Below are 24389 nucleotides of genomic sequence, written 5' to 3' on the forward strand. Positions count from 1 at the left end.
TGTTCAGTCCCGAAGGTAATGAAAGCAAACATGTTTTTTCACATATTTTGGGGTTTTCCTATTCTCGGAGGGTGGTTATGAACTGCTACAGTCTGTGAGGTAGAAGACAGATCTTAGCTTTGGTCTGTCCATCCAGGGTACTGGGGGGGATTCTCATGGGGATGAATTTGAACGGCACGGCATAGTGAGACAGTTGGAGGATATTCCAGCATCCAACCCTATGCTTGTAACAATCAATACATGTATATGTATGTGCCTGGGTGTACGTACCTATACAGGAATCATTTAACATCTCTTGATTGTGGCAAAAGAACCATAGTGTGTTTGTAATTGCATGATTATTACCTCCATGCATGGGTCCTGCCTCCAAAAGACATTGCATCCGGCCACCTAGCTCATGCAGTGGTGTTGCCTTCATCGTGGTCATTTTGGGGATGACTCATGCTGGGGCTGGTACTGATTCCTTTGCTGGCACAGGTGTTCTCAAAGAAGGTCTCCCATTTTGAGAGCAATTTGGTCTATCTGGCTAACCTTACAAAGTATGAGATAATTATGCCTAACTCTAGACAACCACCCTACCAGCTCACTACCTCCTTCTTAGCCTTTCCTCCTCTGTCTGTGTCTTCTTCAGGACTGAGAAAAATAAATTAAAATATCAGGTGGAACATCTTAGACACAATGTCTTCACGATGGTTTTATTGCTTGTTTTCAGCAGTGTCAACCACAGAGAAGAACCTCCTCTGAAGCAAGGAGATGAACCAAATACAAGGGAAAAAAATAGCCAATTCATTGCATATGTACAGTCAGAACAAAATAAATAACATCGGGCAAAAGGCCATGAAACAAGGCGGAGATTTCACCTGTGCTGAGCAAACAGGCCTGTTCTCACTGGCATGAAGAATACATCACAAGCACCTACGTACATAAAAGTCCACAGAGACAGTGATTCTCCGTTCACAGCCAGTTTTCATCACTCTTTGCTGTCAAAGCCTATTTACAGGAGGGCAGAGCAGAGGTGCTTACAGTTTGAGTGAGAAGAGTGAGTTGGCACCAGCTACTGAACAACAGCTTGAGGTGTTTGAAACAGAGTCTGAAAAATGCACTTTTGAATTCAGAAGTGCCCTTTCGAACTTAATTTATCATCATCAGAGTATCAAAAATGTGTTTGTTTTTTTTTTTTTAAAATGTGCTATTCAGATTTCCTCTATGTACAAATTTACAATATCCACAAAACTGGGGTATGAAACACTAGTGCTCTGCTGATGCCAATTTGCGTGTCCTAAAGGCCTGGCCCTCAGAACCCAAATGAGTATTATTTCCCTTACAGACCTGTTATGTAGCTTCCAGTCCCAATGTTTGTCTTCTTCCCTGTGATTTCACAGTATGCTAGAAATACCCAGCGTTTCAAACCCAGGGCTCCTCAGTGTATAGCGCAACACCATGCAAGCAAACAAGGAGTTAGGACGTTCAGACAGTAGGAGGTGGAAGAGGTGGTCTGTTGGCCCAGGCAACTCCTAATTCCTAAAAGCCATAGTTTACAACTGTACAGATCTCCAGGGGAAGTAACAAGATCGGTCATTGTAATTATACCTCATCAGACTGGTATGTAAATACTGAGTTTGAGGACGGGGTGAAAAGTTGACTGACTGAAAGAAAATGGATTGAAATCCCGTGCTGTTTTGGATTTTGGGACATCTGACTCCATGTACCAGTCTGGGATTTAATTCTTTTCCCTATTACACCAGTTTAGTTCACGAATGATACCAACAGAATAATTCCACATTGATATGGGTATATATGAGGCCAAGAGCTTGGCCTCCTGCTCTTCGAGGGTCATCTACCATCAAGGAGCATTATGGTCCTTGCAACCATAAGCATCGGTGTGTGAAAAGTGCAAAGTTGAATTGCGAGTCAGGATGCTCAGGACTGCAGTCCTTGTCTCCAAGAGTTTGGCACATTCGTTGGTGCAGAGGTGCTTTGGGAGGAAGCCAAGAGCTGTGCCTGGGCTGCGTCAGCACCCCAGTCAAGATCCTTCCTTCAGCTGAACGCCCTACTTGAAAGCAGAGAGGCTGGGACACAGTGGGGAGGAAGCATGTTTTACATGGGCTTTGGTGTTAAACCTAGATTCATCTTCCAGAGAAGAAACATTGCTTCTCGGTCTCCTTGCTTCTGATACCACATGGATTTCCATAGGCCATTTATCAAACCAAGTTGAACTTGCGCAGACAGAATAAAATAAGCTTCACAAAGACACATATTGGCATTTCCAAGCTTGAGAGATTCCCTTTTAGCCTGAAAATATTTCATATTTCCTGCAGAAATCCACTGGGTTTTGCCTTGTTTAAACACTGTGGCGAAGGTGGAAGGAATGGAGACAAAATAATCCCACCAAGCCCCTTTAATCCCTGCCACGGAGCCAAGCGATGTTCACTCCTGAGCTTTCTTTGGAACTTCATTTTGCTTTTTAAAAACCACTGGCAGTCTTTCGTTAATCAGCAGGTGCATCTCTCTCTGAAAGTATTTCCATCAGATTGGAGCAGAGATTTGGTTTTAATCCCTTTGCTCGCATAGCCTTGTGACACAGACACCACCCTGCCTCACTGATATTGAGAAAGAAGTAAATCTGCTGATTAGTTAATGTACAAAACATTTTTTCCTCCAGTAAAATCTTCCTTGAGAAAAAAAAAACTGTTTCCTAGGTAAAAAAATAAAATAAAAAAAAAAATATTCAGGTGTTTCGCCTCCTGGGCTTTCTTGGGATCCCTTTTTCATTCCATAACTGCAGTAATGCTGCTGCTGCATATATACATCTGATTCTAAAAACTGGTTTCAAGTTAATGCCCTGATATTTTGCAACAGCCTAGAATTTCTTTACTGCTCTTTTTTAAACCCTAAACATGGTCATATTCTCATTTCTTGCTGCTTATGAGAGGGCCACAGAGCAATATAGCTCTATATAGCAATAGAGCAATATAGCTCTATTCAGTCCCAGCTGAATAGAAATATCTACAGTCTAATGCTAGCATTGAACCTTGCACCTCTAGACCTCGAGACAATAATTTAATTTTTGTATTTTAATTGTTCCATACTTATTAATAATTGTTTAATAGTTTAATCACTGAAATAGAGAGTGACTAATTAGCAGGAGGGGTTTGATTTCTCACTATATAAAAAGGGAGGGAACAGTTCCAGGCTGAAGATAAAGAAATTATTCTAAAGGCAAATTCCAGTTTGATGCTGGTGTAATTCAGGAGTCACTGTAGTGAGCTGATTGGTGCAAGTGGGATCAGAATTTGGCCTGATTTCTGTAAAGAGTTTTGGAGTCCGAATTCATGATCCTCAAACATATCTAAAAGCCTGCCACATCCAGGTATGCCTCTTAATCTTATTTTGCAGCAAATGACTCCCGCTGCCTTCACTGGAGTCATTCCCGTCTTACATCAGAGTTAAGGGGGTCAGACTGGTGTGTTGTGAGCAACAGCAGCAGTCCTGAGCACTGCATCGCGTATTCTGCATGGGTTCAGGATGATGCAGTTTGGGTTGTCGTTTGGGGTTGCAGTGAGGTCCTTGAACTCCATTTTATCGATGAGTTGGATGAAAAACAGAGTAGAGGAGGCCAAGTTATCGGGCCAAAGTCCTGCACTAAGCCACTTAAATGAGGGCCTGACCCAAATGTCATCGTTCACGTGATTGCTCATATCCCCAGAGTGAAAAGCTCTGATTTCACCACTGACTCCTCTGTTCTCCTGAAATATGAGGCCAACACAGCTGGGCTGGCAGCTCTGCGCTGCCTGCATCACTAATATTGCCATGCCTGTCACAGCAGGTATATTCAGCACATTCATTTAATCTCTCAAACACTCTTGACAGCATAACGGCGATGTGGCTGGATGTTCAGTGGTGAAATAATTGCAAGTAGGATGCCTGGGGGCACTGTTCCTGGCATGCTAATGCAGTCAACATTCTTTGAAGGAGCCCCTCAGTTTAGGCTACATCCTATCCTCACGCTCCCGTGCAGAATAGCTTGGTGGTGAATGCCACGGGCTGCAGAAGGCCCTGTGGCATGGGTAAATAACCAACTCCATTTTTCCCTGTCATGTCTCTAAAAGGCAAGCCCACTCCTGCTGCCTTTGGCATATGGTTGATGCTGGCACAGGTTAGCACAGGGCTGAAACGGAAGAGAAGCTGTAGATACAAAGCAGAAGGTCCTCCTGCAAATGGCGTTACGAGCACAGGGAGAGGAAAAGGTGAAGAACAACAGAGTGAAAATGCACAAGGTGTCTCATTGCTCGTGGCTCCCAGACATTGACCTTCTGCTCCAGCAAGGCTGCCTAAAACAGATGGGAAGGGTTTCCCTCACATCTCACAAAGGAGGTTGCTGGTAATGGTGAGTCACTTATGCTCAACAGCTCTGTGCTGAAACTCCTCCTCTGCTTGTCTGGGACCTGGGATTCAAGTTCACACCTTAGGCACCTCAGTGGATACACTGACAAGATCAGGCAGTGCTCCTCTGCAGCCCACCAATTTTGCTGGGCATAAATAGCTACCATGACAGATGAAGAGGGTGAATGAGTTTGCAGCTTGATTAATTGAATCTTTCCCAGACTGATGGTGCTTCCAAATTCTGAACCAGTGAAAGGAAGCATTTTACATCATGGAACAACTTGGAAGCTGAGAAAGAGCTTTCCCTTGCTTCTTCTGGGCTTACTTGCAGCTAGCCATTCACCCGGTGAAATGCAGAGCCGAGTCAAATTCTTGCTTTGAACCAGGCACAGGAGAAGATGCTGGTGGGAATTCTCCAGCATCTTCTCTGTGAGTCCTAACCCAGGTCTGAAAGCACTCACCAGAGCAGCACCAACACCAAACACAAAGAGGGTCCTTGCCTCCGAGAATGTCATGGGGATTTCAACGGGGACCTTGTTCCTGGGGTGTCAGGGCATAAGGGCTTCAGTGCAAGCAACGTGGGGAAATTTTAAGCATCCTCTTGGTTTTTGTGGATTTTGGGAATTAGAGAGCTGCTAAGAGAGGATTTTGATGATCTTATGGCATGTCAGTGCTGGATTCTAACCGCTAATGACATAGTTTCAGTGTAACGTAGCCATAACAAAGATGGTTTGCACCTGGCTAGCCTGGGGTCTCATCAGCACTTTAATTCCAGGACCATGAAGATCATTATGACTACCTTCACAAATATCTACCTATACTCTTAGGTTTCGCAGGCTGGGTAGCCATGGCTACACTGTGAAAGCACCTGAGCTAGCTCACTGGAAACGCACGAGTGCATGTCTACCCTTCAGGGCAGTTGTATCGGAGTATCTCATGCCTCTTACTGACTTCAGCCCTGTATGCTGTTCTCAGTCCCGCATGTGGAGAAATACTTTGGAATACATCGAGCTCAGATGATAACGGGTATAGCTCTGGGGAGGGTTACAGCGTGGAACAACCACCCTCTCAGAACTGAGAAAGGAACTGGATGTCCAGATCTGCAACTCTCCTCCTGGGCTCAGTGGGGTTTGTTGGCAGTGAATCACAGATGCTTAAAGCAAGCAAACAAGCAAGCAAAACGAACGCCAAACCCACCAAGTTAAAGATTCTTCCCTTCAATGAACTACACTTCATTCTGAAGAAGAAGAAGCCCAGGTGCTGTTATTACCTGGTGGATAAGTCGAGATCTCTGAACTCTGAACGAGGAGCCCACCTTCCTTTCCATGTACATGCATTGGTGACCCAGATCTCCTTCACGAGGACAGTGCTATGACATGTTATGGTGACAGCAGCCCAATTGTTAAGTGTACACCTGAGCTGGGCAGGGATTTCCCATGCCCAGTGTAAAACTGGTGCAACCCCATTCCATGCAGTTGGGTGGGACACCAACGTAAGCATCTGCATCCTTATGTTGTCTAACTTCTGACTGAGCTCGGGAGTGCGGGGATTGTCTCAAATGCAGTGCCCGGGCATGTGAGCTGCATGTGATGCCCTGCGAGCTGCCAGCCTGGCATGTCTGAGCAGGATTTGGTTTCACCCCTCTCCTTTGCGCCTCCACCAAGAAAAGAAAAGAAAAAAATAACTATTCCCTTGGTTTTAGCAGGATCTATGTGCGTTCTTCAAATAGGGATTGCCCCTATATGGAAACTAATAGGCCTTCAGAAAAGAGGTAAAATACACATGCACGTCTTAAAGATCTAACAATGCCTTCATCATAGGATGAAAGCTCCCTGTAAAAGCTGAAGAAGAAATCAATTTAATAGCTCCTTCACTCCTTCCTGACTCCTGGAGTGCCAGTTACGTGCTGAGACAACCTTGTTCTGATGAAAGCAATTTTGCTTGCTGCTGTGATGCTAATTTTTTCATCTGGAGAGTGGCTTCTTACGGCGGGTCTGATTCAATTAAGGATTACAGGGTTCTACATCTCCCTTTCCTGGCAGTGTGTGCTAAGCAAGTGCAAACGAATTACAGACCAATTGTTTTCCCCTGCTTCCTAATGATCCTGGGTGCGTTAATGCACCAAGATCTATGAGCAAACTTAAAAAGAATGAAAAACACAGCCATGCTCCGCTTTTGGCATCTGTACCTGGTTTTTATACATGCAAATCGAGTTTCCTGTTCATTGAAAACAACCAAACAAAACACGATGTCATGAACATAGCGCAGAGAAGGGCATTCACGCTGTTCCTTCTCAGCGACCTGCTTTTCCAGAGGGCACCCAAGGGTGCTTGGAAAGCTTTTGCTAACAAGGATGGTGGGCAATCAGCAGAACACACTACAGCACTGCGGCATCCTCTGAGGGGCTTTCCTGGTGCTGCAGCTTCGTCTTCACACGTGTAAAACGCAGAGGCAGGGGCCGTGCGCTGGCCTCTCCCCTTCCTGCTCACGTTCCTCCTGTCCCTTCTCCCCGTGTCCCTGCCTCTGTCTTCGGTGCCTTATCACCACCTCTTATCAACAGGACTTTTGGCACATTCATATGTTTGGCATTTTTTTTTTCCTGCTTCTTGCCTCCCTCTCTCCTTTACTGGCTCATTTTTTAAAAAGTGCAATTTATCTGTTTCAGAGATGCCAGTTCTGGTAAAGCCACCAAGGACTCAGGCTCTCCCCTCCCTTACCCCCCGTACTTCATTATTTATGACACAACAGGATCTCCCAGGCTCTCCTCGTGACTGGGACCTTGACTCATAGTTACCAACCCCTGAGGCCTTGAAACTTAAGTGTGAAAAGTCTGAAAAGAGGGAGAGGAAAAGTATTTCTCTGCCTCTTGTTCTGGATGCCAGTGGCTTTTCCAGTTTTGTGTCCTCTGTTGGCTCATGCGGAGCGTGTCATTTCACAAGGGTTTGTCATCGTAGCGCTGATTCCTGGGGATCCTTCTGTCTCTCAGTTTCTCTCTTGGATGCTCAGTGCTCAGAGAGCCTCTCCCCATCACACCAGAGAGAATTCAGCCTGGAAGCCAGAGCACCGGCGTGTCTTTGGTGAGCACTTGGTCAGCATGGAGATCTGGGTGCTGAAGTTGGTGCCGTTGCTGCCTAAGGAAGGGTGGTGATACTTCATGTCCGAGCCCAGGAACCGCTCCAGATGCCACCTCCGCCACTTTCGCTTGAGCTCAGCTTGGACCTAGGTGGTGGAAAGACAAGCAAATCAGCAGAGGCGAGCATTTTCCATTGCTCTGGCTTGATTGTGTGAGTAGCAATGGGTGACCCACCTACCAAGGGGCTAAGAATTATTTTATAAAGGTCACTAAACTCAACCTGGCCAGAACTTTTAGCCACATAGAAGAGAGGTCACACTCCAGCCAGTGAACTATGGGAGCAGAAATCCCTGAGCTTCAGCAGAAAGCTGAGCACAGGGAATTGCTTATCTGATACAGTGAAGGCATCAGATACTTAACTTTAATGGCAACATATTCTATGCTTTGTGAGTATAATAAAGATTTTTTTTTCACTGCCCTGTTTTTGTCCAAATACAAATGATTTAACTATAGCTTGTTTGTAAAGCTGTCAATACAGCTGTGCTTTTTTGATAGAAGCTACTTATTCCTGCTCAGGGAGTTTACATACATCATCTGGTTTACACTGTTCAGATTCAAATCCTGAACAAATCTGGCCACCGTCCCTGTCCCCTCCTGCAGCCTTCCAGTGCAAATTTTTAGATAACAGTATGAATTAGATAAAACAGCTGTGTCTGAGGGTCTCTGGGATCAGCAAGCACAGGAATAGTACACCACCAGGATGCAAACCCCAGGACTGGAAACGTGGGAAAGACAAGATTAATGCCTGTGAGGTAGAAGCATGTTACTTGGCACTGGTCTGTGCCTAACAAGTCAAGTTAATGCCTGTATCGGGTTTGGATCATTAATAAGTTTGTGTGGTTCTGTCCTGCTCTGCGCAGGCTTACGGGCAAAGGTCTCTGCTGGAGCTGGGCTATCTGCCCTGCATGCCACTGCGTGATGTACACATGGCATCAGCAGGGCTGAAAGCAGCATCAGAGCTGTAAGAGAGCAAATTGTGATTCTGGACACTCTTCCTCCCCCCAGGAAGCTGGAACACAAACCCAGATCACAGCTGCTTCTTTCTTGTCCGTGCTCAGTTTATTGAGCTGAAAGTGCTCCAGCTGACAGCGGCTCCAAGTTTTCAGTTGCTCACACCTACTTGGTAGCCTTCGCGATATGGCTTTAACCAGTCTCTGCTGAATTTCTTATGGGCAGATGGAGCATGGTACAAAAATATCACTGCACTAACGAGCCTCCATCTTGGCAGTGGGCCTGATTCTGTGGAGGATTCATTGAGGCGCTAAGCACGAGTAGGGCTTAAAAGATGGGCTTTATCCTTCCCTGCTGAAGGTGGTCCCTTCGGATCAGGGTTTATGCAAGGTCATATGGGAGTTCTGCTGATGCTGTCTCATGAGTAAAGGAAGGACTCAGCAGCAGAAGTATTATAGTCCACACAAAAGTCCTAATATGTTTAATTGTGCTGGAAACTGTCAGGCAAATGGTTGAGTTGTTTTTCTGGAGCCAGAGATTTGACGTGGAAGCTTCCCGCCAATATGGTAACATCAGGAATGGGACACTTCTCAATCCACTCTCCACAAGCATTCAATTTGCCTTAGTTGCAAACATTAACCAAACAATATTGTTGATCTTACCTCCCCATTGAGAAAACAGTACAGAACAGCCACCACAAATCCCTAGGGAAAAGGAGAGAACAGGCTTTTAGCACCTCATAGCTGATATTCCCCTAGATCACAACCCAAACTCACTGCAGCCTTGGAGAAAGGGCACACTGCTGGGGGACTGCTAAGGTGCCCCTTAGAAACCACTTGATTGCATTTGTCCTATAAAACGAGCAGGGGAAGATTGGTTAAGGTACCTTGCAGCAGATGTATGGCTGTGAGTTCAAAGATTGCTCCAGACTGGTGTTTAAAGCCATTGGGGGTCAGCTCAGCTCTAAGAGGGGCACTTGGTCATTCAAACTGGGGCATTAGAGGCAACTGGATGGGACACTAGACCCAGCTTTCCTGCTTGCTTTTCGCAGCTGAAACTGGGGAGATGTAACCATGCTCTCTAGTACATCATCAAGGTCAGAATGATCTTAGACACAGTATAGGGCTATACTCTTCCTTTCCCATCCCCCCTGAAGTGAGAACTCATTTTTGAGAATCTCAGCTTTCACTGAAAAAAATAAAACAAACTTATCTCTTGCCCTTATGGTTGCAAACACTAAAGACAAGAGGTAAGTGTAGGTCCATTTATCTCTCAAAGGAGAGATGCCAGATGTGAAGTGATAATGATGTAGACAGGGACGTTAACTCATTCACCACTGAACAAAGCATGCCACTGACACGTGTATGGTACATGGTGACAGATAGATCCTGCTTGCAGGCTGGGAGAACACACAGTGACTACAGCTGATCAATGAATGGATGCAATGGGATGAAATACATAAATAAGTGCTTCTTTTCATGCAACAGCAGGGCCAGGGTTAACAGCCCAACATGGGAACTGACTGAAGTGAAGTGTGTGGGAGGGTCTAAGAGCAAATTTCATCAGGGCTTCCTGAAGATTAATGCAGAGGACAGCCCCATTATCCATCCTCGTGGGGAACCTGTCTCCTATACCAATGAACTGGAATCCTGCTTGAGCAGGATCTACAGGCAGGACTTGGCTTATTAACAGAGGAGACAGTTCATGCAAGTCAACTGGTTGAAGACAGACGAGGCTCCTGTTAATGGCCAGAAAGACATTCCTCCCAAAGGCAATTTATCTTATCTTACACCATGTCAATAATATATAAACTGAACTGAGGTGCTCATTTTTCTCCCTTAAGTACAAAAAAACCCCCCAGGGTTACTAACTTATAGAGGTACATTTTCTTTTCAGGTGCCTAAAATGAGGAGAGAGAATCTCCTTCTGGAACTCCAGGAGGCAAAATATACCATTATCTTCCATCCTGGCCAAGCTGGAGTGAGTAGCTTTTTCCCCAAAAGGCGTAACAGCAGTATTGGGCATGTCCAGGAAAAACCCAGCTCACATGTTTGCTTATTCCCTTGTCATGCTTGTTACACTTCTCCCTGCTGATAGACCTGCTGATTGACTGGTGGCCCAAAGGGTGGCTTACCTGGAACGACCCAACCACAAGCTCAAAGACCAGCTTAACTTCTGCTTTGAAATTGTCAGGGAAGAAAGCAAACATGATGTAGTGAATACCAAAGAGAGGGATCAGCAGCAAGGTGGACTTGGCCAGCCTCCTGTTGGAAAGACAAACATGAGTCATAACGGGAGAGGGAAGAGGAGCTAAAGGGTAAGTTGATGAGAAATCCTGCAGCCGAGCCCTATGCAATCCCGAAACTTTAACTTGCTGCAGTACATATTTGCTGATTACCTGGATGATCATGGTGTAGCCTGTATCATGCATGTTAAGTACCTTTGTTTGCCCTTAGGAGATCTGATATGGGCCACTTACCCCGAGGTCTTGGGAACATCCAGCCTTTCAACAGCAGCCTCGAGTGAGGCAGCATCAGGAGGCTGCCCATGCCCAGAGGGAAGATGTGTCTGGGGTAGAGGGGAAGGGAGGGAGTTGAGATAGCTCCTCACAGCCTAAAGTCCCCAGGATCCCTCTGATGACCTGGGCTGGGATGCAATGATATGTGGAGCCAGACCCTTGGCTGGGCACAGTAAGTTCACGCTAACCAAGGACCGTGCTGGGATCATTTCCACAGGCTTGCTTTCCTCCTCATTAACAGCTCTCATATAAATATATATGTGCCTCCAGCTGAGGCAGAGTGATCAGCCCTAGATTATTTCTCCTTGGCCTGCAGACTGCAGATGGCTGGTGATTTCAGATGTGGTGACAACATAAAATGCGACATCTTTATTCCCGGTAACTTCAATGGAGGTATTTCTTTCTCTCTTCTTCCCCTCCCACCGGAGATATTTTTTATCTCTACAAGCTAAATCATCATCTAGCGCTGTCTTTGTTTGCTTGGGATTTCTGAAAATTACAGCTTCTGGGAGAGAAATGGTATGTTTAGCTCAGAATAATGACAGGCTATCGCACAATGAATGTCTCCAAAGGAGGGAGATGAACAGTATTAGTGCTTAATGGCACCAGGCTGGGTAATCAGAGGTCTAATTAGGAAGAGATGATAATTTATTATATCTAATCATTATTAAAATATAGTTGAGAGAAATAAAATGAAATCAAGGACTTAAGGATGCTTATGGGGGTTTTGGCTCCCTTGGTCACCTATATCCTCCCATGTCCCCCTCTCCCAGAGGCTTCTGGAGGAACTGAAGCTAAGGCTGGGATGTTGGAAATACTTGTTCTTCCATCTGCAGACCCTTCACCTCCAAAGTCCCACCAGGCTCAGTCCCCCCAGACCATCTTCATTTATTTGCCATCTGCATAAGCCCGCTGGGACGGCTGATGTGCCAGCTTTATGCAGATGATGCTCATCACTGTATCTCCCAGCAGACCCTTCCAGCTTTCCCTGGGCCTGGCCCAAAGACAGTTTGACTTTAAGGCTGTGGTTGGAGGCTGTGGTTCCCCAGGGAATACCTGGTGGCTAAAAAGCACCTGGCTGCAACTCATTCCAGGCAAAACGAGTGCCTGTAGGAAGCCGAGAAACTTTCCAGGAATTTGCCTTTCCTACCACATCCCTCACTAGTGGGCACATGCCTGCTCATAGTGAGCAGATCCAAAATCTGAGCCATCTTGGATGTCTTGCTCTGCCAGAGGACTGTCACTGTCATTGGTGACCATCAGAGTACCATGTTCCTCCCTGTCAGAAGCAGCTCTGGCCAGTATGACCCACATTAGTATGATCCAGTCCTAATTCCCCCAGCTCCTGACATACGAGAAAGCAACTAATTTTTTAAGGAGATCACAGTTCAGTGAATATTAATACTGGCTTTGCAGAGGTCTCTCCTCTCTCCCCAGTCTTTCAGGAACAAGTCAACCTAGAGGAGATCGATGTGATGCTACTTTCATGTACCGTATTCATAGAGAGGTTGTTTGCAACCTCCAATGGATTAGAAAATTTTATCTTACCACTGAAGGCAATATTGGGGCCTCAGTTATAGCATTTTCCCTCCTGGCTGGACTGTGGCAATAGACAGGGCATAAATGCCAAACCGTAGGAGCCCCCTCCTCTGGTTTGCACAACACCCCAAACCAGTCTCTTGCTCCCAGCACTGAGCTTCCCCAGAATACTGAGTGATGCTTTAGATCTCAGTTTGGCTTCAAGGCAAGGGCCCTATGGTCTAGCCCTGTGATATTTAAAAGACTCCCTCCCCTAAACACTGCAATGAGGAAAATCATCTTCCCCAGTCATGGTGTAATTTCTCCCAGGAAGCTAAAGCCTGGCTGTGCAGGAGGCAGAACTGCTTGGGAGATTGTCCAAAGCTGTTTAAAGCTACCTGCTGGAAGCCATGGCTTCTCAAAAAACTCATTACTTCCACTCCCAGCACAGGTAGACCTACCCTCTCTGACAGATATACATGGTGACAGGTAATTTAGGGAAAACACGTCTCCATTAGCCTGCACGGAACCTACTCCTTTCCTTGGGAGCGGATAAGAGTGAACCAACATTTTAGTCATGCTCCTTGAACGCATAACGGAAAAGTTACCCAGAAAACTTTGATGATAATATTGATCTATGAACATGTACAAAATAGAAAGAGATGAATTTTGCTCAAGATTTCTGTTGCAGGAAACAACTTCTATTTGCCTGAAATATTGCTGTCCCATTGTTGCACATGTCTCTGTCATTTCCAGAAGACTGTTCTGGGAGACTTGTTTTCACAGTTTCCAATACATTAAAGCCCGGATCACCGTCTGTGGCATTACTGAGTGAGTCAGCAGCGTTCCTGAACTTCCCGCCTGCAGCTAAACTCAAACCAGTTGGAATTGAACAATACTGCCAACATGTCAACATGTTATTTTTTTATAAAATAAACAATATAAAATAAACAGGAGAAGGAGAGAAAAATGCAAATGAGAGACCCCTGGTATTGTTAGTTTAGAACATACTTATTTCAGATTTGGCAGGAGGAACCCACACATATCATTAGCAGCAGTTTTTTGCTAAGATCTCTTGGGTCCTACAGGCCAAACCCCTGAAGCTAGCAGCAGCATTTCAGGCAATAAGGGAATGACATGTAAAAGAATCCAGGTACCTACAATTGCAGATCACATGCCTAATGGCATTTATAAAAGGGACTGGAACCCAGATGTCTCTACAGCTAGCTGTCTAAACATTAAAAACTTAGGACCACACTGAGAACTCCCCTCGGTGAGATCCAGTCCTCAGATTGGGACACTTAATATTAATTTCCATAGGAAAATGCGGTGTCTTATGTTCCACTGCAGTCAATACAGTCAACAGAGACTTCCAGGTGCCCCAGAGAATCTGGCTGGTGGCTAGCTGCCACTGTATAAGGGTACAAGTCTCCCATAGGTTCTGGGTCCTATATGCTAGGTCCAGGCAAGTATCTCAAATGTCCCAAAGCATCTCATATGGCTTGCACACCTATAAGTGAGCAACAGATTCATGCCCTAATGGAACGAAGATGTTTTTCCAGGTGGAGGAGGAAGGTGAGAAACTGAAGATGTGAAGATCATTTGTACTTCAGCAGTGCCTCTTGTTTGGCAGGCCAGTGGGAGGAAGTCTGTGTTACTTACTGCCCTGGCGTGCTACGTTTGTTTACAAGGCTAAGAGAGCTTTCCTGGCAGCTCCCAGTTCATTGGAAAATGTGAAGTAAAAAGCCCTGAACCCAAAGCTCAGCATGACCTCCGAGGTAATCTGGGCATAACCCTTCCGATGCGTGTTGGCAGCACTTCTACTGAGATGAATGGGAGCCAACTGCTCCAGGCTGCTGCTTAGTACTAGAACATATTTCAATATGCTGATTTAATCTATGTACCTGGCCAAATCTGTTGCAGTCCTGGGGGTACAAAGATACAATGCCCAATTGGAAATACATAAAGGGAGGTGACAGAAAGCACAGGGTCTGGTAATGTTGTCGTGTTACGATGACAGAAAAAGAGGTAATTGGCTCTGGCTGCTGCAGGGAGAAGTTAAGGTCAAATACTGGAACTTCCTTTCATAAATCTGAGAATCTCTCGAGGTAGATGAAATGCATAATTTACCATCACCAGAGAGAAAGACTCAGTGTCACGGCTGGTCAGTATTTAAGGACCATATTGATATTGTCTTCCATCTTGCAGAAAGATGAACTGAGCTCAGATTCTTCAGGGTACCAAAGTGCACAGCTCCCTCCAAAGACAAAGAAGATTTATGAGCAGTGACCATGTAGACACTGGACGCTTTTCTTTTCACTTCTTTTCTAGGAAACATTGAATAAATATCCAAGACAGTTGAAATGCTGAGCCAGGACAGTGGCAAGAGTCAAAAATAAGCTGGTCTGAACTTTTATTTTGTTTGTATTGAAGCCAGAATAAATCCATGCAGATAGACAGATATCTTGCACTCTTAAAACACTGCAACTAAGACCAGTCTTGGCCACTGAGACAGGTGCTGATCTCACTTGCATGTTGTTCATTATAAAAAGCCCCATTAAGGTCAACCTTACATCCATGGAATAAAAGCATTACATCAAGTAAAACTTCTGAGACAGTGCTACTTATCGACAGTGAAGAGAAATGCATTGAATTAATCCAACCTAGTTTAGGGGTCTGCTTTAAGGTAAGGAAAATTTGCCATAGTTTCTACTGAATGTACTAATTTTCTAGATCTCTCCTTCTTTTAAAAAGGGAGCTGAGGGTAACTAATTCAGAAAAAAAGCCTGTATACTGAACTACTCTTTGTTCTCCATAAGGGTCCCTCTGCCTTCAGAATCCAATAAATATTTAATATACAAAGAAAAATCCTATTTTGTTTCATGATCATTACTGTTGCTCTCACTTCTTCATCGTTAATTCCAGGAGAAAGCCTTCTTGACATAAAACATGCCCAGCTGTTTTAGCAAATGCCCCATTTCCTGATTTCTGATCAGCTTTAATCAATTAACAAATAATTGATTCTGATCAGTGCAGACAGATGCAATACTGAACTAACAGCCAAAAAGGTTTCCCCAAAACCATACAATATGGTTAAAGAAGTCTAGGACTTACGAATATTGGCTGGTTTCATTGTGTCCAACGTCTGGGGAATGCAACTTCTGGACTAAGATACGGATGATGCAAATGAAGAGGATGAAGTTCACCTGTTGGGATGGGTAGGAAGGAATCAGAGAAATAAAAAATTAGTATTTTTGTCCAGTGAAAAGAGTCGATCATTAGAGGGGAGTTCCTTTCACTGCAATATATTTGCCATGGAGCAAGCTGTTGTTAAAAAGCCATGAGCAGAGAACCCCACTCTGGGAGCACATAGTAAACCGACACAGGATGGCAGCCATCTTGGGCCTGACATCAGCCTGCTTGGGACTTTGTGTCATACATCCCAAGTATGATGATGTCAAACCCATAGAGCACAGCTATGCACGACGTCCTGCTGCGTGGGGGAGTGCCGACGACAGGGTGGGAAAAGAGCCTTGGGAGTTAGTGGAGCGACGGACGTCAAAGCCCTCGGGAGACGGTGACATGGGACCGGCTGCTGAGCATGTCAAAGACTGAGGTGGTGAGCCAAGGAAACCAAAAACACAAAGCAGTATCCACTCAAGCAGGCCTCTACTGAATGCTATTGGGCATGTCTTCTCTGGAGAGAAGTTGGAGACCTTGTATAGCAAGGGATAGACCTCACCGACACAGCGAAAAACATTCTCTCCTAGGATGTTAGACCAGAGGAGTCTAGCTAATACCTAGATTTTAGATGGTGTTTTTCACTCAGAAAATCTCAAAGTGCTCCACCAACACACTCAAGCAATGTTAACCTTATTTAATAGCAAAGGTGTAGAGATAGGAACAGCAATTTCCTAAAGGCACATAGTAGATGGCATGAGTTGAATGCAAATCTACTTGCTTTTAAGGTCCTATCCATTGAATCACGCTGTTATTCAAGCAACATATACAATAGAAAAGCAATGACAGATTTCTGGGGACTTAGTTTAGTTTTAGTTTGGCACACAACCTCTTTCTTTATCCTTTCATGGTTAGCGAATGCACAAATGATTCTGATTTTCAGAGACTCAATGGCTGGAAGGGATTGTGTTAACCAGCCAATCTGATTTCCTGCAAAAACAGATTGTAAAATTTCCTCCAGCAGTTCCTACATGTATCTCCACAACAGGTGAATAAAGTCGACTGAAACACATCTCTCAGACGCTCACTCTTTTTTCAAAGGCTATGAGTGCTTGGAAATTAATTGTATTTCTTGGTTATGATGCATTGCTTAATAACTTTTTATCTATCCCATGCCATTTATCATAGTTTCTGTTAATATTTATTTGCTTATAAAAATGGTTTGCGTCTGACTTGGTGGCAAGTAAAATTTATCAGTTCAAAACAGTATTATCTAGATCAATTACTCTAATGAGCATTGATAGCACACAAGCTGCAGCACTGAAGGTAAGATTGGAGCCGTTAAATACTGACTGTGTTGGCTCGTAGTGGTCAAGAGCAAACATGGACACAGGGCAGTGATGAGTCAGGTGGAGCATGACTTATAGCCCTAGTACAGTCTTAGCATCGCTGGTAAAAGATATGGCTATCAAGCTAATGGAGGAGTTGTTTAGTTTATTTTTCAGCCTAGAGTATATCAAAGGCACTTGCTCTGTTCCCAGTGCTTAATATCTTATATCTTACATATCTTATATATCTTATATATCTTATATATCTTATATATCGTATATATCGTATGTATCTTATATATCTTATATATCTTATATATCTTATATATGTATTTCTTCCTTCCATTGAGATCTGTGCTTTATTCCCATGGATATGGAGAAAATGTTGCATTCCTCCCTGAAGAAACCTGCTGTTCATCAGATAGCAGTTATCATGCCCTTCCTCTGTGCCAGATTTATATGATATCTGCAGAAGGAAAATCAGAAATTGCTCAGTAAATTTTGTTTGGCAATGAGGAAATAATTTATTGGCCAAAAGAAAACACAGACTTATTGATCTGAGGAGAACAGGGTGTATTTCTTTACCATAAGGTTATCTCAGGAAAGGGAAATACTATCTATAGCTTTATATAATAACATAAATATTTTGAGATGTGTCATCTAAGTATTGCATTTCTTTTCAGTGAGGTGAATAGAGTAAGATGTAATTATTCAAACTGTTTCAGTTTGGAACCCCTGTATGACAAATGCTACAGAAAAAAAGTCTGCTTGTAAAGGTCATAATGTATGTGGAATAAGAAGAATATATGTCTAAGAAAAGATTTCTGTTTAAAAGAGATATATTTGGTTGATTTCTGTTGCATTCTTTTTCCTCCCTTCCCACATACTTGCCTTCATTTAAGAAAACTCAAAGCTAAGTTTAACTCAAGTTCATTTGATTTCAAGTTTTGGCTTGATACGTGACAGAGGAAACACGTAATATTCAACAAGGATGGAAGGACTCAGAGTTCCTCAGAAGTGTCATGGTTTCTATGGTCAGAACTGATCATATCCCGAGAAGTAAGAAGTCAAGCACTTCTGTTGATTTATCTGGAAATTAGCCAAGCTTCTCAAGAACTTACTTTAAAAACACATAGCTGGAATCCAACTTTGTACTGGATGCTATAACAAGAGGCAAATATCTGGGGGAATTAATCTAACTTCTTTGTATCTAGGTAGAAATTTATGGTAGGACTCATCCCGTTTTACTTTACAGTGTTGACATCTACAACTGAACAAGTCATCCTGGGCTCTGCATATGGTCAGCTCAGAGAAACAAAAACATTCATGGCACAATTCATCTGATCGAATTTAGATATCCACTGATTCCTTAGACAAGATGAGCCTTTCCTGGATCTCTAACCATGTTCCTCAACGTCCTCTGGCTACACACACCCATGGCTACTGCACCAGAGTGCCCAGGGTGACTAGCTGAGATGGAGCTGGTCAAAGTTAAATCAGATGAGCTCCAGCTTGGTTGTTTAGACACTCAAGCTCTTCCCAAGGTCAATGCTTAAAGGTAAAGATGTTTATCTAGAGTGTGAGCTTCCTCATCCTAAGACAGACATTCAATATACAGATGGATTTTATCTGGCAACGCATTTTCCATGGACATTTACAGAACACTTTGCAACACCCCTTTACCCCCCACACTTAGTATTAAAGATGGCTTTGCAGCCAGCAGAATGTGCTGATACTTTACCAAAATAGACACCAAAATAGGAGTTTTAATGATCCACCAGAATGGGGATTCCACTACTTCCTCCCAGCACCTAAAAAGAAACAAAACCAGACTTAAAACATCAAGTAAAGCAAGCAAGCAGCTATGTAACCTTCTCAGATACTTGGTTTCCCTAAATGCTAAAGATGGCTATGCTAGGCTGTATGAAGAGGACTAAACCTGGTGTGCATGAACCGGAAAGGCCTGAAGACCTGCTTTGCAGTGGCTTTGAGCACTGGTAGGTAGCAATTGCCCCAGATATAATCCTGTGAGCTCTTTTCCCCTTGGTAGTGGAATGGGCTGGAGGATGTTATCTCAGGGTTAATGTAGGGGAGGATGGTGATTCACTTTGTTTCTCCTATGCTGAGGTCTGCTACAAAGAAATGCTATCAGAAACCACAGATTCATGAGGCCTCCAATGCTATCCGCCACCATAAATGGGGGTTTTGTTAAGCACAGAGCAATTGGCACCATCAGAAAAAAAACACATGCCCTTCTGAAAAAGATGACAGACAGCCTATGGTGGGATTAGTGAGACTAAATCTAGCTAGCTGCATCTGAGCTATGCATCTACTCAGACAAGTCCATAGGGTCCATGGTGTGATTTATTTAATCCTGAAGTCAGAATTGTCTGCAAACCACACCACTCACCTAGGTCATCTGGAACTGTATTTTAAAGCCAACAAGGAAATGACAGAATAGGAATGACGTGGGAATGACTAATATTGCTTGGGACACATTTATCTGCAGACCTCACAAGAGACAGGTGATCGAAGGTGCATTTTTAGGAGAGCATTCATGAAAATCAGTCTGCATTCATGTTTGAAGTAGATTAGTGGAACCCATTGTAGGCAATTTCACCTGGATTCAGCTCATCTAATTCAAAATGTTGACAGCGCAAGTAATGGTAGATGAAGAGAGGCACTTTCAGGGCACAGTTCCTGAGACCTATTTTAGGCATCAACTTCAGGACGAAAAGAATTGCACTCCATGGACTACAATGACTAAATCTCCACTAGCTATAAAAGGAGACTAGAGCTAATTGCTCAGATACAGATGCTTTTACTTAGTCAGGTGCATGCTACCCTTTCATTTAGAATTAAAGTGGCCCTAATTATGTCTAGTGCACTTCATTTTAAAAATAAATTCAGGCAGTCTGAATGAAGGTCACTTTAATTGGGAGTTAGAATGTTTAAATAGAGGCTTAATGTTGTTTAACCAATCTTACATAATTAGGTTTTATTTAATCTGGATTAATTTCCTGTAATTTTTCTCTGTAGGTAATTTTAGTATGCCAAAAAAATCTATGTTAGGTATTAGCATATCCTGTAAATTCACACTCTATCTTACTTGGCACAAAAATGTAGAGCTTTAAAGCCTCCAGAAAATGCAAAGAAGTCTGTATTTTTATTAAGAATTGCTGCAGCTGAGTTGGAATATATAGTAAGAATAATTAGTATCCAAACTGGTTAAATCCTCTGGTGTCTATCTCATTGTAGAGGTTATTTATTAACAGAGTAAATAGGGTCAGTTTTATGCAGATAGAGTGAAACCGTAAAAAAAGTCAGCAGCCCTCAGGAAATGTGTTAGCATGACTATAAATCAAAAATGCAATGAGAAATCTGAGCTGCTTCTCTTACTGAAATAAGGACAAATCAGGACACATTTGGAGAGGGAGAATGCACGGGAGAAAATGGAGTTAACCATATACTGCAAATGCAGGAAGCGAGTGCATGCACAGTGAGTACATAATAAGCACCTGATTCTGTAACTCTCTGGAGTGTTTTCCCATAAAAGCCTTTCCAATTACTGTAGTTTGACTGCTTGAGTAAAAGCATGAAGGAGGATTGCAGGATCAGATCCTATTTACTTGCATATATCCTTGGATAGTTCTGATATCTGCCTCATTTACTTAGCTGTATTCTATCTGCTTCTTATATAAAATATCAAAGGCTGCTGCTAGGTTAAAGAGGATGAAGAACAGATCCTAAGATCTGCCTGGGGGAAAAAAAAAAGAGTTTTTAGACTTTTTCTGTGGGAGAGCTAATGGGTGTGTTTTTTAAGTATCTGCTGCATGAGCATATTTAGGGTCAATTCTGCAGGATGCAAAGCTCTACGCTGAGCATGGGGCAGCTGCTCAGCTGGTATCTTTGTTATACACAGGATCACGGAGCCAAATGCGACCATCAGGATCTGTTCACAAATTCCCTGCAAATATCCTGACCAAGGGATTGGGAAACAAAGAAGATGAGTGACTGGCCTAAGTTGACGTAAACCGTGTGTCTTCAGGGAGACCTTGGAGCGTTTCCCGGTTCATGGTGGCAGGGGAAAGCCTCTGCTCTGCTCTGACTGCCGTTGGGGTTAGGGCAGGATGGCTGGGTTACTAAAACTGCAAGGCTTTCCTTGGCCTTCCTTGGAGATAAAGGAAGGAAGAATTAAAAAGGAAAGATAATTGAGTCCACAGGCTTACCCAACATCGAAAAAGTAAATCCTGACAATAGTCCAAGCAGTGATGAACATGGAGGGTGCACCTGACAAGAGAAGAGATTGTGTTACTTTCAGAAATCATTATCAATGTTTTCAGGACTCTTCTCTCCCACTCTCCATCTCTCCTGAGTGACTGAGGTGATGCCTTCCCTCAAGAGTGGGCAAATGCTTCACGTTTTCAACGCTCACATGCCAAACAAGCAACATGTTGCCTTTCTCTCCCACTGGCCATGTAAGATGAGTTTCCTGTAACTGCTCCCTAGCAGATTTATCTTCCTGTTGCAGTGCCTACAAAAAAACTCCTGATGGTGAAATACACGGAGTAGGAATCACTTTAGACATCTACAGTGCGGACACCTGTAATCTAAGCCAGTCACCACAGGCTCTCTTTAGCTTCAACGGGGAGAAATATGTACTTCTAACACACGGGTCATCTGAGCTACTTTAGATGTTTGCTTTAGGACAAGAAGTATGCCCTTGGACTCCCTTGACTGTATTGCCTGGACCTTCACTGGCTATAAAGGGAGCCTGGAGTGACAAGTTCACATGTAGATGTGTGTAGGTGGCCAGATGAACCTGCCTCTGCTCCTCACTCTATGATCTTCTGCCTGACTAGGGTGGTCTTGTTCCATCCTTGTGGTGCCTCTTTTCTCTGTCTCTTGTCTTTGATTAGATTTCGATTGGAAATACTCCAGGAAGGACATGTCGCTTTGTTCTGCGTTAGTCACAGTATTGCGTGTTGTTTATTACCAGGGATTTCTGAGTGCAATGGTAATAAAACCAGTAAGAACTGTAATGAGTGCATCCAAATTATTAATTCCTGCATGATCCATTTCAGATCCATCATGGATGCTCTTGCAAATGATGGATGACTGAAAGGCCAAAAGATCCTTCAAGCACCTGTCATTTTCTTGAATTGCCCTTCCTCACCCAAGCAACCTCAGAATACACTACGAGTGCAAGAGATTTCCTTTGATTTAAAATCATTAGCTTCACACATTTTTCTTTAAAATCTGCCAGCTCTACTGTGCTGAAAGAAAGGGTATCTATGCACAAGGCAGGTTTAAAGAAGGTCTGACCTGATTAACTGCATCTGAAACAAGGCCTGCTAACATCATCTCTTCTTTTGCTTATAGCATGGAGAATTGTCTCTCTTCTGCAGTGTGAACCCAAGCGTCACTCCTGTCACTTTCGATGCAAGTTACTCTATGGCTAACTGATCAAATCCGGAGTCCAGGCATACCCCTGTCCATGACATAATTTTATTTTTATTTTTATTTTCAAGATTCTTCCCCGCTCTAATAATTTCTCAGTTTCAGCTATTGAGAGCATGCAATAGAAAGCCATTTTGCTTACGTACACATAAATCTTCAGCTAAATGGCTTAAAGGGGAAAAGAGATCTCTGTTTCCTCTTTGGAGAAAGAAGAGAAGTTGATCTGGTAGGATTAATTTGCATAAGTTAGCAATTCAGCTCTGAGTTACTTTGTGAAGAGTTTAATACTGTCTTCCTTGGAATTTTCTAATTTTATTTTATTTATTTTATTTTAATTTATGTGTTTGAGACTTGATTCACATTAAAGCTGGAGAAATCACGAATGCAGTGAGCAGAAGGTTATCAGCATTAGCACACAGGTGATGGGATCTCAGGATAGCTAGCTGGCCTGAATTCAATAAGACAAAGAGAGAGTGACGGACTGCAGTGTCTGGTTCCGTCCAGGAGTCCTGCTTTGCCGGGATCCATCCTTACAATTCAAGGTCAATGCATGATATCAACTTTTGGATCCCAGTCAGGATCAAAGGACTAAATGACTATAAAGGTGATGAGGAGTTTCAGGCCCACAGTCCTTAAAGACACTGAGGTGTTCAACTATCTATTAACCTAGCACAAACGAAGTTCTTAAATACCTTTGAAGATTTAGGCTAATGCTGTTAAACTCCTCTGGCCATCACTTGATCTTGCTCCTGGTTGCAATAACAATTCTTGGCAGCAAGGTAACATGTATACTACATCTCTGCCCTGTCTGAGCCTCCAGGTTTGTAGATTAAATTGCTGTTAAAAATGCCTGTCAGGATCACCTCTTGGCATTCAGCTTTGAGAAGATGCGTACCCCAGCCAATCAAGATGTACCACCAAAAGTACTTCCTCTCTGAAAAGAAGGAGATGACCAACAGGGTGTGAAGATACAAGCCCTCCACCAGGAGCCAGAAGAAGTTGGCCATGACGCAGTACTGGAAGAAAACCATCATGGCTTTGCAGCCTACCTGGAAGAGAAGAAACGAAGAGTGGTGAACCGCAGCATGTTTCCATAGTAAACACACCGAATTACCAGTAAACCTTGCTCTGCGCGTATCTTTGGGATTGCTTTTTGCAGCACCTGAAGCCCTTATGGAATGAGCTCTATGGTAAAAAGCCAAAAACCCTACCAAGCTTGCTTGAGGTGGACATGCTTGACACACGTGAACCCCTGCATGGGGAGTGCAGTGTGCATCCTTGAGAGAGCCAGCTCAGGTCTGGATGCAGTTTGACTGTGTGAGCTTGGAAACTCAAGCCTGGGAACCCTGCTGAGCAGCGACAAACTGATATGCTGGACCATGACCCCTACCAGCATGGTGCTGCTCTCTGTAGGTTTTGGATGTACATCTGTGGGAAGTTGGCTTAGTGGCAGAGTGGATGCCAGAAGGTCCTGCCCTGATGTGCAGTCACCAGCCTATCTGCTCTGCCAGGCTGGGGGGGGGTTTGTGGGGCTCAGCTGTGAAGCAAACCATTGCACTGGTTCAGAAGGACCCTCCAAAAAGGCGCTACTTTGAACTGAGACCAACTCAGTGACTGGTTTATGATGTAGCCAACAAACACCTGGTTCGGCACGATGGAAGTGATCTGCACTGGAGAGTAAACAAGAATGGGTGGGAATTTCTTATGCTATTTTTGGCACTAAAGTCAGCATCTTGAGGAACAACACTCTGAGTGACTTGGACATCATGGTCCTCCCCATCATTCTCAGTGGAGCTGCCTGCTAGTATTACCTGGCTCCCTAAACCCAAAGAAATGAAGCCTCCGACTTGAACAAACTGATTCCCCAGGATAAAAAACAAAAAAACAAAAAAACCCAACACCACCCCACCTCCCCCTT

General features: G+C 43.8%; 1 protein-coding gene across 1 annotated transcript in view; it reads right to left on the reverse strand.

The window, feature by feature from the left end:
- Positions 1–6560: 6560 nt before the first annotated feature.
- VIPR1 (vasoactive intestinal peptide receptor 1) overlaps positions 6561–24389 on the reverse strand; it is an 80287-nt gene continuing 62458 nt past the window's right edge. Inside the window, exons 6-12 of the mRNA XM_009333294.1 lie at positions 23367–23520; positions 21241–21301; positions 18753–18822; positions 15618–15709; positions 10602–10731; positions 9130–9171; positions 6561–7602 (exon numbers count right to left, since the gene is read on the reverse strand). Of these exons, the coding sequence (XP_009331569.1) occupies positions 7411–7602; positions 9130–9171; positions 10602–10731; positions 15618–15709; positions 18753–18822; positions 21241–21301; positions 23367–23520 (741 nt within the window). The 3' untranslated portion in view covers positions 6561–7410. The remainder of the gene's footprint in view (positions 7603–9129; positions 9172–10601; positions 10732–15617; positions 15710–18752; positions 18823–21240; positions 21302–23366; positions 23521–24389) is intronic.

Source organism: Pygoscelis adeliae, unplaced genomic scaffold (genome assembly GCF_000699105.1).
Source record: "Pygoscelis adeliae isolate BGI_AS28 unplaced genomic scaffold, ASM69910v1 Scaffold88, whole genome shotgun sequence".
Taxonomy (NCBI): domain Eukaryota; kingdom Metazoa; phylum Chordata; class Aves; order Sphenisciformes; family Spheniscidae; genus Pygoscelis; species Pygoscelis adeliae.